General features: G+C 37.7%; 1 protein-coding gene across 4 annotated transcripts in view; it reads left to right on the top strand.

The window, feature by feature from the left end:
• The window catches only part of OXR1 (oxidation resistance 1), a 327,815-nt gene that overhangs the window by 272,218 nt on the left and 34,887 nt on the right, over window positions 1–20,710 (top strand). For all 4 annotated transcript variants that reach the window (XM_058668552.1, XM_058668554.1, XM_058668556.1 and 1 more), the window contains 3 exons: window positions 900–1,052; window positions 11,469–11,653; window positions 14,226–14,983. In XM_058668552.1, coding sequence (XP_058524535.1) covers window positions 900–1,052; window positions 11,469–11,653; window positions 14,226–14,983 — 1,096 coding nt within the window. The remainder of the gene's footprint in view (window positions 1–899; window positions 1,053–11,468; window positions 11,654–14,225; window positions 14,984–20,710) is intronic.

The following is a 20,710-nucleotide window of genomic DNA, read 5'->3' as shown; positions in this document are numbered from 1 at the left end:
TAGTAAACAGTCATATTGAAAATTATAATTGTCAGTGTCATCACTTGACCTTGTTATTAATGAAAAAGCACATATACACACATATTGTATTACTGTATTTCCAATTCGTTTCTTAAATATTTTGATGGTTTGTTTTAACATAAATATTTTGCTTCATCATCTATTTAATCCATCAAAATCCTGTGGGCAGGTAGTCTGTAAACTTCAGTTTGAGAATGGTCTGTGTTACTACAAAAGTTAAGAAGCAGTAAAATGTCTAATACTTTGTGATACAGTGTTGACGAACTCTTTGAAATTTAAAAGGACCTTTTCATGAACGGTTTCTGTTGTGTACCTAGTACTGAAAATAAGCTCATCTCCTTTTCTCTTAAGGATATTATGTGGTCTTACCAGGACTGGTGGTTTAATTCAAAAACAGCTACACCTGCATGTCTGCGGTGTCCTACTTGAGCTTTGTATTTACACCAGTCATGCGCCACTAAACGAAGCTTAGGTCAGAGATAGGCCCCGTTTGGGACTGTGGTCCTGATGACATCACCGGATAGTTGTTTCAGTTTCTGGAAGTGGACTCTGTGATGTCCAGTGACTGAGTCACCTCATGTGTTTCTTGGAACGTGTCACTGTCAGTGACACATAGCTTGTGCTTCTTATCCAAGATTTACTTAAAATTGGACAAATAACTTTGAGATATTTACTGAACAAGAAAGCAGTGCTGTTTTTTCATAGTAATTTGTTGATTCGAAAATATTTTGGAGGGACCTCTACAATGTGGTGAAAAGGATCAGCAAGTTATTAGGAAAGCTCTTTATTTGACTTTGGTAATGTACTTAATGTGCTTAGGATTTTGAATTGCTTTTGCTTTTCTGTTTCCCACCCTACACCCTCCGCCATTTTTGAAGAATCCTGACGTAGCCCACCCAAAAGAAGCAACTTCTGCATCTGCCTTTACTGGTATCCGACCAGCACGGGTTGTGTCTTCCACTTCTGAAGAAGAAGAAGCATTTACTGAGAAATTTCTGAAAATTAATTGCAAATATATAACAAGTGGCAAGGTAATGAATGACACTTTAGAGAAAAATCTAAAATCGTATTTCAGCCGATTATTACAGTAAGACACTTTGAAGTTTGTATTCCCAGTCACTCACATCAGCAACTATGTGGGCATTCGAAAGCTATTGACAATGGCTAACTCATGAGTATAATGGCCGCTTCTTACCATTTGGGGTCTGATGGTTTGTTGCACTTGTTAGAAGCTGTGGGGTATAAATAAATTGAAACAATAGACACAGTCACATCCTGTTCTTAAAAACTTCAAAAAGCACACATAAAAAGCCCGCTGCTGGGCGATGAGATGCTAAATTTTTTACACTTTTAATATAATACAAAAATAGAATGATAGCTTATTTAGTTAGTATCTATAACATAAGCTAGAAATTATTTGAGGTCTTTTAATGAATTATCAATTTGACATATTTGACATAAGCCTTCAAATTAGATTTTTCTATTTCTTTGCTAAAGGAACAAAAATCACAAAATGTTAAAAGTAAATGCGAGTTCCTAGCCAGCTTCTGTGACCACCTCACTTACATTTCAATTTTAGTTTATACACAACATATAACATTCATAACATAACATGTTATACATAACATCATATCATCTTAAATTAAGGCAAACATGTGGTATTTACTTTTAACATATTGGTTACTCATTACTATGTCAATTAATTCCATAATGATGTAAATTTTTGCTGATGGTATGTTGGAGCTTTCAATTGACTGGAATGATACTCTGCTGGCTCTGTCTTCACACCAGAAAGGGTATACCTAAGAAGCCGTTGAACTTGACTGGACAATAAGATGCTGGACTCTATGTTTGGTATACGCTTGAAATGGGGGAATCTCAACTGAACTTGAACTGTGGTTATGTAACAAGGTGGAGGAATCCACCGTGGTGGGAGGGTTTGGGGAGGGGTGGGGAGAACCCAAGTACCTATGAAACTGTGTCACATAATACAATGTAATTAATGAATTAAAAATAATAAATAATTAAAAAAAAATCACAAAATGTTAATATGTACAAGATTTCCCTAACATGCTCAGAATTTAAATCTGATTTATTATACATTGCTACTGTTCTAAGAATAAAAGTGTGATTTACAAAGAAAATATTACAAAGAAGCAGAAAATTGGGATGTTAAATCCAAGTTCTGCTTTGAAAGTGACAGTAACATGATACTGACTTTGGAAGTCACTCATGAGAGATATTACTTTATAAAGAAAATCCAAAAATTACAAACATTGAAATATATGCTATCAATTTCCCCTGTGTGTTGCTTTAGCTGTATCCATGAGTCTTGATGTATTGTAATTTTTATTCAGTTCAAAGTACTTTCTCTTTTTTTTTTTTTTTTTTTTTTAAAGATTTATTATTATTGGAAAGCCGGATATACAGAGAGGAGGAGAGACAGAGAGGAAGATCTTCCATCTGATGTTTCACTCCCCAAGTGAGCCGCAACGGGCCGGTGCTGTGCCAATCCGAAGCCAGGAACCAGGAACCTCTTCCAGGTCTCCCACGCGGGTGCAGTGTCCCAATGCATTGGGCCGTCCTCAACTGCTTTCCCAGGCCACAAGCAGGGAGCTGGATGGGAAGTGGAGCTGCCGGGATTAGAACCGGCGTCCATATGGGATCCGGGGGCTTTCAAGGCGAGGACTTTAGCCACTAGGCCACGCCGCCGGGCCCCAAAGTACTTTCTCTTGATCTTTTTCTGCAGCCTATAGATTATTTAAGAGTGCTAGTTCCTAACTACCAGATGATTTTCCAAATACCTTTCTGTTATTAACTTTTTTGTTGATTCCATATTGTCAGAGAAGATAGCTAACTGCTATTTGAAGGTGTTTTTTGTTGTTGTTCTTTTGTTTCTTTTTGTCCAAAATATGGTATTTCTGGGTAGTTACAGCTATGGTTAAAAACAATGTGTATTCTTCTGTTGGTGTATTTCACAAAATGTCCCTTTGTCACATTGTGTGATGGTATTGGGTCTTCTGTCTTCCTACTGATTTTTGTCTGTTTAAAAGTAGGGCTCGGCAGTGTGGCCTAGTGGCTAAGGTCCTTGCCTTGATCCCATATGGCCGCTGGTTCTAATCCCGGCAGCTCCACTTCCTCTCTGTCTCTCCTCCTCTCAGTATATCTGACTTTGTAATAAAAATAAAAAAATAATTCTTAAAAAAAAAATACATGTTTAAAAAAAAAAAAGTAGAGGTTGGAATATCCAAATATAATTGTGGATTTTTCAATGTTGTCCTTCCAGTTATATCAGTTTTTGTGTGTTTTGAACTCATATAAAGCTGGTTCAAGATTTTTTGATATATCTTAACGAATTGACCTGTCCTTACCAAAGACCTCTTCACTCTTGGTCATATCTTTGCTATGAAATCTGCTTTGATGGATACCAATATTCACCAAAGTATCCTTTGGTTAAGTGTTCACATGGTTTATCTTTAGCCATTCTGTTTTACTTTTAGTATGGGCTTCTTATAGGTAGCATGTGGTTCAGTCCCATTTCTTTGCAAGATCTCTGCTTTCTAACAGGGTAGTTATTGATTAGGTTAGGTTTGTATATACTGTCTGAATACTTGTTTCCTGTTTTTCCCAGCTGTCCCTCTTTTCTGTTGTTTTTTTTATTATTATTATTATTATTTTAAGGATTTATTTTATTTTCTAGGCAGAGTTACAGAGAGAGAATGAGATAGAGTCAGAGAGAGAAAGAGTCAGAGAGAGAGAGAGAGACACCCATCTACTGGTTCATTTCCTAAATGCTAGAACGGTCAGAGCTGGGTCAGGCTGAAGCCATGTCCAGGCAGCTCTTTATGGTCTCCAGTGTGGGTGCAAGGACCAAGCACGCAGGCCTTCCACTGCTGCTGTTCCAAGCGCTTTTGCAGAAGCTTTATTGGAAGTAGAGTTGCCAGGAACCTAACCAGGGCTGGTAATACAGGTGGTGCTCAAGCTGCTCTTCCACAATGCCAGCCCCTTCTGCTTTTCTTTACGTTGATATCTTTTAAGAGATAATTTCACTTTATTCATTTGTTGGCCTACCAGATACAACAGTTGTATATAAGGGTATTTGAAAAAGTTCGTGGAAAATGGACTAACAGATGTTAAATCTGATACAAAACTATTTTGAAATCCATGCAAGTTTTTCATAATATGATTTTTTTTATTAGTCTTTAAAATGTTTTGAATGTATACATGGATTTTTTGGGACACCAAAATTAACAAAGCTTTTTTTTTTTTTTTTTAAGATTTATTTATATGTGACACGAAAAGGGAGAGAGACAGTCCAGATTTGGCCAGGCCAAGATCGAGAGTCAGAACATCCATCTCGGTCTCTCACACAGATAACAGGAACTCAAATACTAGGGCCTGTCCATGCTGTCTTGCAGGTACATTAACAGCCAGCTGAACTAAAAGAGGAAATGAGACTCTATCCTAGGTGCCCATACATGGGGTAAGACATCCAAGCAGCTGCTTAACCCACTGTGCTATTATTTTTACTGCTAAACTTATCTCTTAATTCTATTTTCCATGAATGTTTTCAATTTCTAGTATTAGTGGCAGGTGTAGAATGTATAGACCATATCTTTAATACATGCATAACACATTCTCACTGTAACAACACACATGCATGTAGTATGAAGTCCTTAGAACAGTTTCCTCTCCTTCAGTGCCAGCCTTTTTTATTAATGTTACATTTTGATTTCTCTGTATGTTATAAATCCTTGAATACATTGTTAACCAGTTATACTTTAAAAAAGTAATAAAAAATTTAGAATTTTTTTATTATTGTTCTTCACAAGTTTGTACAAATTCAAGCTTCCATTTTGTTATCTATTTTCCTTTTACAAGATTCCATTTTAGATTTGTTACAGAGCAGATCAGCTACTGACACATTCTTTTCAATGTTTATATGCTTTTTTTTTATTTTTAAAGATTTATTCATTTTATTACAGCCAGATATACACAGAGGAGGAGAGACAGAGAGGAAGATCTTCCGTCCGATGATTCACTCCCCAAGTGAGCCGCAACAGGCCGGTGCGCGCCAATCCGATGCTGGGAACCAGGAACCTCTTCCGGGTCTCCCACGCGGGTGCAGGGTCCCAAAGCTTTGGGCCATCCTCGACTGCTTTCCCAGGCCACAAGCAGGGAGCTGGATGGGAAGTGGAGCTGCCGGGATCAGAACCGGCGCCCATATGGGATCCTGGGGCGTTCAAGGCGAGGACTTTAGCCGCTCGGCCACGCTGCCGGGCCCAATGTTTATATGCTTTAACAAAGACTTTCATTCTGCTTTAAAAATGATATTGTATTTAAGTATCATTTTTAAATTGTTTATGTGTATAAAAGCTTCTCGAAAAGTCTGCAACTTTTATTTTGTGTTAACCAATCCTCTTTGAATATTTCCCCTTACAGTTAGAACAGCTTTAAGTTAATAGAATAATTAAGTCAAGTTCCCCTGTATTTTCTACCCATAGTTTCCTTTATTATTAACATCTTGCATTTGTGTGCTGTATTGTTTGGAATTAAAGAGCCAACATTCAGACATTATGTCCATAGTTTACATATGCCTCACTCCTGTGTTACACAATTCTGTGGGCCTGAAAAATGTATGGTGACACGTATTCACATACAGAATAGTTTTCTTGTCCTAAAAATCCCATATGTGTTCCCCATCGACCCTTTGCTGCTTTTCTCACCCTGAGCTCCTGGGGCCTATTCATCTTTTTACTATCTCTATAGTTTTGTGACTCTATTGGGTTACATAGCATCATTTAGTACGGTTCTGTGAGAAACATGCTTTAAGATTCCCCTATGTCTTTGGTAATGTATCAGTTCATTGTTTTGTGCTGAAGCTTATTCTGTTGCTTGATTGTGCCGTATATATTTATCTGTTCTTCTTGAAGGATATCTTGGTTGCTTCCTGTTTTGGTGCTTTGTACCAAAGCTGCTCGAAACTTTCATGTAAAGCTTTTCTGTGTTTTCACCTTATGTGGGTAGTTTAGCTATTTCATGGAGTAGTAAGACTATGCTTAGCTTTGTAAGAAACTACAAGCTGTCTTCCAAAGTGCCTGAACTAGTTGTGTCATGTGTACAGTGGGAATTCCTGTTGTTGCACTCAAACCAGCATTGGGTATTTTCACTGTTTTACATTTTAACCATTTTAATAGGTCTGTGGTAGTATCTCTTGATTTTAATATGAAATTTCCTAATAAGATATTTATTGAACATCTTATCATTTGCTTAGTTCTTCTTAGATATTTTATCTTTAAGTTCAAGCTGGTTCTCATAGATTTTTCAGTATCTGTACTTGCCATACACAGGCTTCTATATTCTTGACTATAGTTATAGTTGTTTTAATGTATTTTTACCTACCAAATCTTTAATCTGTTAGTTGTGGGTCTGTTGCTAGTGATTTTTTTCTTTTTGTTGTCAGTGATAATTTGCTTGTTTCTTTTCATCCTTATTAATTATTAATTATATGTCTGATAGTTTTGCTGGAGGCTGAAGATTTTTATATTTGTGTGTGTGTGTGTGTCTTTGTGTATGTATTCTTACAATTTTGATCTGGGGCACAATTGTTTTCCTATACCCTTTGCTCTCCTGAGCCCCAACAGTCTAGTTAAATTTCCTATACACTATGATAACATGGTATATTTTTAAGCTTGGTTAGACAGGAGCAGAGAGGCCTTTGGTCCATAGCCAGTGTGTTCCTACTGAGATAACATCCTTTTCAATATTCAGAGGCCCTGTAAGTATGAGGATACTTTAAAAATATTTGTGAAAAAAATGGAATTTCAACTTCATTTTGCTGCACTGAATGTAAAATCCCATGTATATGAGGGATCTTCAAAAATTTTATGAAGAAAGCATATTACCATAAATCTTTACATGGATTGTTATAAAGTTGCGCCAAAGTGAAACTTGTTTTTGATTCAGTCCCCTATACAAGTTTTTGGTCTATTAGATAGAACACAAACTGCTATCTGGACTTGTGCTTTATTTCGTTTGTTCCTGTTGTGTGCCCTGTCTCATCCTGGGGTAGCAGCTGACCACATGGAGGTTAACCAGTACTTGGGCAAAAGCTTGATAGGAACTGTCTGTACATCAAAGCATTTTTTTACTGGTGAGCAGTCATTTTTTTATCCCTGCAGCTTAGAAACTCCACTCTGTATCTTGGGGGTAATTGTTAAAATTAACCTCAGATGTGTGCATTTATTCAGATATCAGTGAATTTCCTGGTGTTTCAGTATTGGTAAATGCTTATTCCATATATTCTAAGTGTGGATGTGAATGTGTTTCAGTAGGTTGTTTCTTTTAAGATTTATTTCTTTTAATTGGAGAGTCAGATTTATAGAGAAAGAGATAGAAAAGAGAGACAGAGAGAAACATATTCTATCCACTGGTTCACTCCGAAGTAGCCACAATGGCCCCAGCTGACCTGATCTGAAGCCAGGAGCCAAAAGCCTCTCACACTGGTACAGGGTCCCAAGGCTTTGGGCTTTCCTCTTCTACTTTCCCAGGCCACAAGCGGTGAGCTGGATGGGAAGTGGAACGGTCGGGACGTGAATCAACACCGTATGGGATCCCAGTGCGTGCAAGGCAAGGACTATAGCCGCCAGGCACATGTTCAGCAGTTTAAAACAGAATTAATTCTTGGCTAAGAGCAGTAATTCATTTGCAATATCTGAATAAAAATCTTTTGTAAAGATGAAAGTAAGGATAAGGTCATTGTCAGGATTGAAATATAATCTCTTAAGGAACTGGCTCTTTTATTCTACTGTGCAAAATATAGTGAGCATGTAGTAAAGACTATTTACATAACAATTATGGTATTCACAATAGTCAAATTATTATAGACTTAAAGACAAAGAATATAAACTTTTCTCCTTGATGATGTGGATACCCAACCGTAGTCTTCTTTAGTATTTACAGAAATAACTAAAAGTCTAAGCTAAGCCTCAACTTTTCTTTTGCTGATAGACTTTGTTTTCCATTAGAAATAGTTTCTGCTTAAGAGATTTGTCAGGTAATTGCACATGAGGAGATGGAAGTTGTTAATACTAAAGAATAATCTGTGCTACAGTATCCGGAGGTCATGTGGATTAAGAAAATACTTTAATTGCACATCACTTGCAATAGTCTTACTGTGATGATGTTACTATTCTGGAGTTATAAAACAGTATTTAATAGTAATGAAGTAGGAATGCTTTAGTGTGAGTTTATGGTCTTGGTAAAGTGAATCTTAAGAGTTATTTTCTCAAAAGATTTTTATGAATTTTATATTGTTTTTATGTTTCTATTTCCAACTTATTTAATGGAGAATAACATATTACCTTAACAGTTCCAGCTATATGGATACTTTTATTATACGGGAGAGTTAATAACCTTGAAGAATAGATAACACATTCTCTTAGTAGGAGTACATAGTGATAGTTTTTTGGAAATAACAGTGGCTTGGTCAGTGTAGAGAGTAGGTTCTTTAGGCCATCTTGTAGAACACTCCCAGACCTGGGTCCACTTGCTTTATGAAGAGCAGGCCCATCACTGATACTGGGATGCCAGCAGAAATTGGAAGTTTATTTTGTAACATGCAAAACAAAGAGTGAGTCTTCACTCAGTTCTCAAGCTTATGAGAGATTAAGGGTGGTGACTCTTACAGATTACAACAAAGGTTGGGTGGGCATGACTGCGTGTTCTCATCTGTTTGCAGAACTCATAATCTTCCTTTTGATGGGTCAGTAACAGAAGACTAATGTATTCCTTTTTGATGGTGGAGATTAGAGTCTACTGGTATATTGTTTGTTTTTAGATTGGTTTGTTTTTAGCAGGGCTTGCAGTTCCTGTAAAGCTCTTAGAGTCTAGCATTTAATATGGTTAAGTAACGATTGAATTCTGAACTTGGCAGGCTGACCTGACTTTGTGCCGCTTTTTTACTTTAGTGAGTTAATCTTTAGCAAGGAGTTGGCTTATTATCATCCGAGTAAAGACAGAGCTGCCAGACTGGGGAGAAACACTGGGGCCCACTGAAGTCTGTGTCAAAAGTGTTAGGAGGACCTGGCACGGTAGCCTAGTGGCTAAAATCCTTGCCTTGCATGTGCCAGAATCCCATGTGGGCATTGGTTCTAATCCCAGAAGCCCTGCTTCCCATCCAGTTCCCTGCGTGTGGCCCGGGAAAGCAGTGGAAGATAGCTCAAAGCCTTGGGACCCTGCACCCGTGTGGGAGACCTGAAGGAAGTTCCTGGCTTCGGGCTTCAGTTTGGCATAGCCCCAGCTGTTGCGACCGCTTGTGGAATGAATCATCGGATGGAAGGTCTTCCTCTCTGTATCTCCTCCTCTCTCTATATCTGAATTTATAATAACAAATAATAGATCTTAAAAAAATTTTTTTAAGTGTTAGGAGTAGGTGCTCAATTTCGCCTTCCAACTCAAAACGTAGAAGCACAGAGTTGAGAAGAGTCTCAGCAGTGCTGATGTGACTGGAGAATTAGAACATTACTGTTATGCTGGGTCTGTATATCATACATGGCTAGTTATAGTTGTCATAAAATGCTGTGAAGTAACAGCTAGAAATGTAATGTCATGCTAATAAACCCAGTAATCAATTCTAACTAATGCATCAGGGCAATTTATGAAATCGAGTGACGTAACATCTCTTAAAACCTGGAATTTACTTTTATTATTTCTAGCTGATTGCTTAGTTGCATTTCACAAATACACTTTTTTTTTTAAAGATTTATTATTATTAGAAAGCCGGATATACAGAGAAGAGGAGAGACAGAGAGGAAGATCTTCCGTCCGATGATTCACTCCCCAAGTGACCGCAACGGGCCGGTGCTGTGCCGACCCGAAGCCGGGAACCAGGAATCTCTTCCAGGTCTCCTACATGGGTGCAGGGTCCCAAGGCTTTGGGCCGTCCTCGACTGCTTTCCCAGGCCACAAGCAGGGAGCTGGATGGGAAGTGGAGCTGCGGGGATTAGAACCGGCACCCATATGGGATCCCGGCACGTTCAAGGCGAGGACTTTAGCCACTAGGCCACGCTGCCGGGCCCTTCACAAATACACTTTTTAAAGATTTACTTTATTTATTTGAAAGTTGACAGAGTTATTTGAAAGAGTTAACAAAGAAGGAGGGAGGAAGGGAGAGAAAGAGATCTTGCATTCGCTGGTTTGCTCCTCAAGTGGCCACGATGCCCATGGCTGAGCAGGGCTGGACTGCAGCAAGGAGCCTCTTGCATGTCTCTCATGTGCATGGAGGGGCCGTGTGGTTGGGCCAGCCTCCTCTGCTCTCTCTAGCACAGTAACAGGGAGAAGTATCAGATTGGTGACAGCGTATGCTGCTGATATGGCAAGTGTTAGCCTTACCCTCAATGCTAGAGTACCAGCCCCTATTTTTTCTCTCTTATGATTTATTTTGAAAGTAGCTGAGAGTACATGAAGGAGGGAGAGATCAGTCTTCTGTCTGTTTTTTTACTCCCCAGATGTCTGCAACAGCCAGCACTGGGACAGGCCGAAGTCAGGATGTTCGTTTGGGTCTCCCTTGAGAGTGATAGGGCTCCAAGCACTTGGAACATCTTGTGCTGCTTTTCCCTGGCCTTTCACATTGAAAGCAGAGCAGCAGCTGGAACATGAGCCACTGCCTGTATTGACTGCCAGCCTTGCATTTGGCAACTCTACCCATTATGCCACAACATAAGTCCCAACTTAAATTTACTGTAGGTGGGAGGGAGAGGTTGTATAAAATGGGTATCCTTTAAATGTTTTTACATTGCAGATAGCTTACTCTTGGGTATCTGCCTCTTCTGTTATTTCTGGCATGTGAATGTTCCCTTCAATATGTTACTATGTCTTATTCCCTTTTTGAACGTATGTTCCAGGAATACAAGCTGATACATAGAGATTTAAATTAAATAGTCAAAGATAAACAGGTTGTAATTTGTGCAAAGTCACTTCATGTTTATGTGGCCCGTGGTCTGAACTTCAGAAGATGTTCAGTTTTGGATCGCTTCCCTTTCCCCTACCAAAATGTCCTTCCAGTGTTGCACATATTTACTGTGGATGATAATGTCTCTTAGATGAACACAGTAGTAGCTTTTTCTTATTTGTAATTTGGGTAACATTTTCAGTGGGATTGGGGTTTTTTATTTGCTTGTTTTTTTAAAGTTAGAGTCTGCTTTAGCTTAAACTTTCTGTCCTTAAAGTGAAGCCAGGTGAACTAACAGAGTTGAATATAGGCTTGCATAGAGAAAAAAGACAGTTTTTTGATGTGTTTTTATGAGAATACCATAAATCTTAAATGTAATCTTTAGAGATAAATATATCATATGGCCTAACATTAGGATGAAATTAGAAAAATAGCTGTAATACCTTTTGAAATCTTAAACTTTGGGATTACATGTCACTTTCTTTTTTCATCATAGGGTACAGTCAGTGGTGTGCTGCTAGTTACACCCAATAATATAATGTTTGATCCACATAAAACTGACCCTTTGGTTCAAGAGAATGGCTGTGAGGAATATGGCATCATGTGTCCAATGGAAGAGGTGATGTCAGCCGCAATGTACAAAGAAATTTTGGATAGCAAATTAAAGGAATCCTTACCCATGTAAGAGTCATGTTTATACTCCTTTGCAATTTTATTACATCTAGATAGTTGGCCCTGATTTAATACTCTGAAATTCTTTTTAGTTTCATTATAGTTGCTTTTCATTTTGTCAGTAATGGAAAAAATGGGAATATTATTACCTGTTTTAGATTTGTGTATTTTATTAGAAAACTAAGTATTTGAAAAGTATCTTATATTACTCATTTAATGTAGTCTATACAATTTTATTTGAACAATATGTAGAATTCTAAATCACCTCTCTGAATCTCATTTTCAAGAGTAGGACCAGATTTCCTTAAAAGTGTCTGAAGAGTGTGAGATGTTAAATTTAGGAAGAGTCACGTGAGCAAAGACATGATGATAGCTAGAAAGGGTTTGTTTTTTCTTTATTAGCTTGTTTATACACTTCTCCAGAAAAATATGATTGATAGGAGAGGACACTTCAGGTTGTACAAATGTAGTTGGTTTGCCATGGAATATATTCTTTAGGTGATTTGTGTGATTCAGGCATGAGTCTACAGGTCTTGACCAAATTAATGACCAGTGAGAAAATGATAAGGAAAAATAAAAGGAGAAAATGATAAACTCTTAAGTATAGAAAAAAAACGAAGGAGAAATGGAACGGAAGAAACTTGCTAAGCAGTAGGAAAATACTTCTGGTCCCTCCATCCAAGACTGGGACAATGTGAAGTCTGGCTTTTCATTAACTGACACTGATATTTCAGTCCCTATATTTGATCACGTGTAGATGATGCCTATTTCAAAATTAAAACATGCAGAATAATTTTTAAACATAAAAGCAAGTTACTATTTCTGCGGATGACTGCGTGAGTCATTAGGATACCTGTGAAAGAATAAAATCTTTTATTCAAAAAGTCACTTTGTATCCAATACATAGTAGCTTGACTTGGTAAACTAATCTGTAGAGGCACAGATAATTCCTAGAAAGCATCATTATCCTCTACTATTGATCATACACATAAATTGACATCCAGATTTTATGGCAAACAATAAGGGTTGTGGGAGTGGGTTCAAGGATGAAACAAATGTGAGAAGTGAAGAATTGGGTTCAGTGAGAAAGAGGAAGATTATAGGAGCAGATCATGAGTCATTGCTAACATACTCTCTTTGTTTCCCTGATTTGCTCATGTGTTATAATGCTTTGGGTTTTCCTTATTCTGAACCATCCAGCTATTTCATAAGCCTGATCTAGGACCCTTCCGCCTTCAAATGACTGTTTCGTAATTCACAGTATCACCTGGAAGGTGATTTTCAAATTTAAAAATATTCCCCTGGAAGAAATATTAGTAAATCCTACCTTGATAGATAATTAGAAACAGCATTGAGCACCAAATTGAATCAATAAGTTAAGTGGTTTTACTTGATAATGTCATTTATAGTAAATTAGGTAAGAGATTTGATTGATTTTTCTTATGCTGCTTGGTAGTTAATTTCAGAAGTATTCTGCAGTTGTATTAAGCAGTAATGGCAATATTGGCAGAAACATTAACCTTTCAGCATATTGCATCTGAAATGAGTACTGCACTCATCTGGATTTGTTATGTTTATCTCTTACCCAAGGGTCTTGTAATAGCTAGGATATCACAAACTCCATATGTGCAGTTTGAGTTGATCACCAGTAGATGACACCATTGCACGCACGTTAACTAACACAAATCGCTTGTGTTAAGAGCAAATCAGTTGCCAAGGCAGCAAATAGCAATTGGATTTTTACACATTGATGCTTTAAAAATAAGTTTTGCATCTATTTATGAAAATTTTGCATGTTTAAAATTTGGAAAGGACTAAAAGGCACAAAAGGCTTACCCAATTCAAATTCAGAAATAATCAATTATTTTTATGTTGACTTGCTTTCCAGTCTTTTTTGTTCCAACTGTTTTCCTGTGCTCTTAAGCTGCATTTCCGTGTTACTAAATGTTTTTTTCTGACTTAAAAAAATGGAAATTTGGCTATGAACCCAATTATGAACCAGTGTTGTCTAGTATTTAAACTTTTTACCTAGTCAAATTCTCTTTGAATAGGTAGTTGTCATTGATAACTTGAAATTTCCTCTGAGTACCTTTGCCTCAGTACTACTCAGGGTTAGTTTTAAGTCTAGTGTTTGAGCCATATATTTTAATTTCATTTCTATTTGAATGTAAATAAGCACTGTGTGTGATTTGTGAATGTGTATGAAAAAACCAGTGTTTTTAAGTTTGTTAGAAGGTTTGAAATCTTAAAAGTGCCTTTTTACTTTATGTAATTTATTGATGATTAATTTTAAGTATAGAATAGCATCCTTATCCATAACCTATATCATGAAATTTTTTTCAAGTAGACAGTTTATAAGGAAATCTTGCGTTGATGCCTCTCAAATCTTAAACTGTTGATGCAAAAGCTTCCCTTAGTACTTTGGTCTATAAGAATATGTCCAGAGTTTTGTATTATGATGAGTCTTACAGTGTATCATTTTCCAAAAGCCTTCGAATGGTACTGATCTCATGTTCAGTCATAGAAAATGTGATATAACAACTTTGAAAGTCTGATAGTTTTTAATTTTGTTTTATGACAGAGAAATAGATCCACCATCAGGAAGGGACTTCTGCCATTCAAAGAAAGTGAAAGGGGGCGATACTGAGGAGGGAGAATCCCGACTCCGCGATGCCGGGAACGATAGTGCCAGCACGGCTCCTCGGAGCACTGAGGAGTCACTTTCTGAAGATGTGTTCACGGAATCGGAACTGTCTCCCATACGGGAGGAGCTCCTCTCTTCAGATGATCTGCGAAAAGATAAGTCCTCTGGTGCGTCCTCAGAATCCATGCAAACTGTCATTCAGGCTGAGGTGGGCTGTGCATCAGGCAAGTCAGAGTCCACTAGTGCTCCTGGTAACTTACCACCTCATCCTGCACGTTCCGCAAACGAAGCTGGCATTTCATCTCATGAAACTGATTCAACTAATCGTGCAGTGGCCACTAAAGATCTAGCTCCAGACAACTTTGAAAAAACATCAGGCTCACAAGAGCAAAGCACAGACAAGAAAGGCACCACAAATCAGGATTTTTCTCATGATGAGAATTCATTACACCAAGAAGATGAAAAAGAAAATACGCCTTGCCGGGAACCAGCAGAATTTAAGCAAAGACAGACTGTTAACAAAGGCAAACAGGGAAAGGAGCAAAGTCAGGACTCAGAGACAGAAGTAGAAGAGCTACGCAAACTCTGGAAAACTCATACTATGCAGCAAACTAAACAGCAAAGGGAAAACATTCAACATGTGTCACAAAAAGAAGCTACGCATAAAGTTGCATCTCCTGATGGACATGTGGAGGGTAAGTGTTAAGGAGTATGTTCATTGTGTATTGTCATCCTCTTTCTATGCTAACTCAAACAGCTGCTGTATCTTAGGCCAGTCTGATGGCTGGTCAAGCAGTTCTGATACACAATTTATGTACACATAATGAAAACATTTGGAATGTGTTTAAACTCTGTGTGTGTGTGTGTGTGTGTGTGTGTGTGTGTGTGTGTGTTTTAAGATTTATTTTACTTGTTGGAAAGAGAGATCTTTCACTTAGTAATTCACTCCCTAAATGGTCACATACCAAAGTACTTGGGCCATGTCTGGTTATTTTCCCAAATTCACTAGCAGGGATGCTACAGTTGCAAATGGTGGCTTAATTTGCTACACTGTGATGTTAGCCCCATGTGCAAACATTCCTAACAGATCTATCTTTAAATAATTTATTCATTTATATAAAGAGAGCAGATTTCATGTACTTCATGTGGTTTTAAGAACACACTGCCCGACTGCTTCCTTCCCTCATTCTCACCTTTCCTCCACCTTCCTTATTTTTCTTTTAATTTTTGCAATGACATGCTTTTAGTTTAATTTGTAATCACGTGTTTAATTATCTACCAAATAAATAATTCAACAAGCAGAAAATAGGAAGATGACTGTTCCTGAAGAGTATGTATACAAGGGCTAAAAACAGTAATCAAATTTTAAGATGTCAGTTTCACTCATACACATTGTTTTTTCTTCCACTGTATATATTAGGTACCACAAATCAGGAAACATGATATTTGTTTTTTGGGGACTGATTTCACTAAGTGTCATGAGCTCCACTTGTTTGTATCATCTTGTAAAAAAAGTGAGGGGGGGATTTCAGTCTTTTGTATGGCTGAATGGTATTTCATTGTCTATAATGCATTTTCTTTATTCAGTCATCAGTTGAAGGACATCTGGGTTGATTCTGTATCATGGCCATTATGAATTGGACTACCTTAAACTTGGGGAAATAGATAACTCTACTATGCTGATTTCTTTAGGGTAAATTCCCAGGAGTGTGATGCTGGTCTCACAGTAGATTTGTTTTCAGATCTCTGAGTACTTTCCATACATACTGCGTTTCATCATAGTTGAGGTAGTTTATGTTCCCAGGAGCAGTATCTTAGGGTATTTTTCTTCCATGTTCTCGCCAGCATTTGTTGTTTTTCAATTTTTGCATGAAAGCAATTCTCTGGGGTGAAGTGAACCTCATTGATTTTTATTTATATATATCTCTGATGGTTAGTGACCCTGAGCTTTGTGTGTGTGTGTGTGTGCAGTTTTCCTTAAAAAAGAAACAATAAAGTGTATTTATTTGAGAGGCAGAGATCTTCCATCTACTGATTCACTCCCAAATTGGAACACATGCTGGAGCTGGGCCTGTCCAAAGCCTGGAGCTCCTTTAGGTCCCCCACATGTGTACTGAGGCCTAGGGATTTGGGCTGCGCTCCACTGATTTCCCAGGTACATTAGCAGGGGTTTGGATTGGAAGTGGATCTGGGACTTGAACAAGCATTCATATGGGATGCCAGCACTACAGGCAGTAGCTTTACCCACTGTGCCATAGTGCTGGCTCCATTGTTGAGTTTCTTGAAATCCTTATAAATTCCATATGTTAATCCTTTATCAGCTATATAGTCTGTATTTTCTCCCATTTTGCTCATTGTCTTTGTTTATTGTTTCCTGTGCTATGCAGATGTTTCTGAACATAATCCCATTTATTTGTCTTTTATTGCTTGTATTAACTATTTTTCTGGGGTCATGTCCAGGAAATCCGTACCTATGCCAGTGTCTTCCAATGTTTCCCCTGTGTTTGCTCTAGTAGTCTGATGGTTTCAGGTATTCGGTTTAGATCGTCGATCCATAGTTGAATTTTAGGTAGGATTAAGATAGTGATCTTGTCTCATACTTCTGCATGTGGTGACCCAATTTTCCCAGTACCATTTGTTGAAATACTGCCTTTTCCCAGTTAATGATTTTAGATTATTTATCAATGATGTTTATTGTAGATGTGTGGATTAATTTCTGTTGTTTCTAAGCTGCTCAGTTGGTTCATGACTCAGTGTCTAAGATAGCACTAGTCTGTTTTGATTTAACTGACCTTTATTATATTTTGAAATCAGATATTATGCTCATGGTTCATTTTTTCAAATTACTTTAGATATTGGAGTGTTTTTGTTTAACTTTTTTTAAGACTTGAAAAGAATGTCCTTGGTAGTTTGATTTCAGTCATGTTGCATCTGTATATTAATTAGATGATATTAATTCTTCCAGGTGAACATGAATGCCCTAGCATTTGATGCATATGTGTTTCTGTGGTTACATCTCGCTGTTGAATTAATCCCCTAATCATTACATAGTACCCCTCTTAAGACAGCTCCGTTTACACTTTTTGTCTTTTTTTTTTTTTTATTTTTATTGCAAAGGGAGATTTACAGAGAGAAGGAGATACAGAGAGAAAGATCATCTATCTGCTGATTCACTTCCCAAGTGGCCACAAAGGCTGGAGCTGAGCCGATCCAAAGCCAGGAGCCAGGAACTTCCTCCATATCTCCCACATGCAGGCAGGGTCTGAAAGCTTTAGGGCATCGTCTTCTGCTTTCCCAGGCCACAGGCATGGAGCTGGATGGAAAGCACCTGGGGCATGAACTGGCAGCCATGGGGGATCCCAGTGTGTGCAAGGCTAGGATTTAGTCATTAAACCATTCTTTCATGTCTCAGTCTCGGTGTCTTTGTTGGTGAAAGCAGCATATAATTTCTTGTAGGCAGCATATAATTGGGTTTAATTTTTAATCTACTTAGCCATTCTGTATGTTTTACTATGAAAATTTAGGTCACTAATATTTGAGTTATTATTGGTAAGTAGTGACTTGGTCCCATTTTTGATAGATGCTTCTGTTAGTTGGTTTGGATTTCCTTTGCACTTTTTTTTTTTAAGATTTATTTATTTTTATTACAAAGTCAGATATACAGAGAGGAGGAGAGACAGAGAGGAAGATCCTCCATCCGATGATTCACTCCCCAAGTGAGCGCAACGGCCAGTGCTCCCACACAGTTGCTGGGCCATCCTCCAGTGCTTTCCCAGGCCACAAGCAGGGAGTTGGATGGGAAGCGGAGCTTCCAGGATTAGAACCAGCAACCACATGGAATCCTATCGCATTTAAGGCGAGGACTTAAACCACTAGGCTATGCCACTGGGCCCATTAAAAAACTTTTATTGAGAAATACAGATAGCAAAGATTGGTTTTGATCCATGGACAGCTGTAAATGGGCCCAGCATGCTTCCACTCATAGTGGTGATTTTGTATTTTTGCCTAGCAGGTTTATGCTTTCATATTCCTTCATGATACTGGTTATCTGCTTCTGTGTGGAGCATGTCCTGAAGTATACTATGTAAGGATGGCCAGTTTCTATTTGTATTGGAAGGTCATTATCTTTATTTTTCGTGTATACAAGAGAATTTGGCTGAATACCAAATTCTTTTTTTACCTTTTTTTCTTTTTCTTTCTTTCTTTCTTTCTGTCTGTCTGTCTGTCTGTCTGTCTTTTTTTTTTTCTTCTTCTATGGCTTGGACTGTATCTCTGTTCTCTTCTTATCTGTAGTGTTCCTGGTGCTCATGTGCCTGTCTTTTGCTCCTGGCTTTAGTACGGACTCTTACAGGCATTTGGGAGGGAACCAACGGATGGGAGCTCCTCCTCTCCATCTCTGCCTCTCAAAAAAAAAACAAAACCAAAGAGACAAAAGCAATGAGTACTCAGGATAAATAATGACATCATGTCCAGTTTTGTTTTATGGTACCATTTGCTTATGAAATTATAGAAATAGTCTTTAATTTCCAATATACTGTGTTTTTGCTGAATATGTTAAGACTTAAATGAGATTTAACATTTGTTACATTAATAATATTGGATATTGATCCTAGACTAAGTTGATTTACATATGCATTACTATTTTTAAAAATGTATTTTATTGAAAAGACATATTTGTAGAGAGGAGAGACAGAAAGAGAAAGATCTTCCATGTGCTAGTTCACTCCCAAAATAGCCTTCAGCCCAACTGAGCTGATCCAAAGCTGGGAGCCAGGAGTCCCGTCTTCGTCTCCTGCAGGGGTGCAGGTTCCAAGGACTTGGGCCCTTCTTCACTGCTTTCTTCAGGTCATAAGCAGAGAGCTGGATCAGAAGTGGAACAGCTGGGACAAGAACTAGCGCCAGTATGGGAAACTGTTGCCATAGGATGCAGGGTTAGCCTGTTGAGCCATGGTCCTGGCCCAATTTGCATTTCTAGTTTCAGATTTCAAACAAATTTCTATAATGGCTGAAGTAAGTTTACCATTGTAGCTATTTTAAAAATTGTGATTTTATATAAAATGTATCTTTAAATTTTCCATTTTTTAAAAGAATTTATGAATGCATTATGTTTTCAAAGCAGCAGTAAATGCATAACTAATATAACACAATTATCAGAAACAGATTGTATCAAAGAACTACCTGTATCACTGTATTGCTAGCATCACTGTTCTCATTATTCAAAAGATGGAATCAGCCAAGATGTCTATAGTCAGATGGACACATAGTGTGGAAAATATCTATCTTGCATATATATAACGCAGTGGAGCATTATTCAAGTGTAAAACATGAAATTCTACTATTTGCATTATGATAGATGCAATTGGAATGCATCATTGAGTGAAATAAGGCACACAAAGAAAAATACAGAAAAATACCACTTGTTCTCCCTTATATGTGAGCTAAAATCAAAAAAATCAAAATGCAAAAACAAGATAAATACATATCTGTATTGCTACAGATATGTTTATCAAACTTTGTTTTCTATCTTTGCCAAACCAGTGATTAAGTGTGACATAGTAAGTGTGATTATGCAAAAATTTATTATGTACGAGTAAAACAAATTTTTGTTCAGTCAGTATTTATAGCTCTTGAGTCTATTCCCTCCAAATTAGAATGTTTTTACTTGCTAAGCTCTTTATTTAGTGGAACATTAAGCCTTTAATTGTGATGTAAATTAAAAATACTCCTTTGCGTCCTATATTGAGGTGTAGTGAGTAAAGCTACTGCCTGCAGTGCCAGATCCCATGTGGCCACCTATTCAAGTCTCAGCTGCTTCACTTCTTACTAGGCTCTGCTAATGGCTCAGGAAAGCAGCAGAAAAAGCCAAAGATCTTGGGCCTCTGAACCCACGTTGGGAGACCCAGACGAAGCTCTGGGCTCCTGGCTTCAGTCTGAGTAGGCCCTCGCTGTTATGCTCATTTGGAGATTGAACCAGTGGATGGATGATCTCCGTCTTTCTGTCTGTCTCTTTGTCTTTGAAACTCTTCAAACAAATAAATTCTTTCAGAATTTACCTTTTAACTATCTTAAGACTCCATAATTTCAGTGTTATCCACTTCATTCATTCTGTCAGGCCAGCATCACCACCATTCATCTCCAGAACTTTTTCCCTATTTGCTAACTTGTAGCACTGAACCCATTAAACAAAAATTGCCATCTTTCCCATAGTGGCTGTCCCAGTCTTCTTTCAAAAAACAATATGTAAAGATTTAATTCAGTTTCTTTGCATCATCCAGCTGAGTCACTCTGAAGGTTTAAGGATTATATTCAATAAACTTTAGAAAATTCAGTTACCTAAAATAAATTCTAGAAAGGATTAACCAGCTTTTCATCTGTAATCTTCTTTGTTTATTCAGAACTAATGCCTTTTTTGAGATGTGTGT

The sequence above is a fragment of the Ochotona princeps genome, chromosome 9 (genome assembly GCF_030435755.1).
Source record: "Ochotona princeps isolate mOchPri1 chromosome 9, mOchPri1.hap1, whole genome shotgun sequence".
In the NCBI taxonomy this organism is placed as follows: domain Eukaryota; kingdom Metazoa; phylum Chordata; class Mammalia; order Lagomorpha; family Ochotonidae; genus Ochotona; species Ochotona princeps.
The sequence above is the reverse complement of the archived record's forward strand: the minus strand, read 5'-3'. Positions and strand labels throughout refer to the sequence as shown.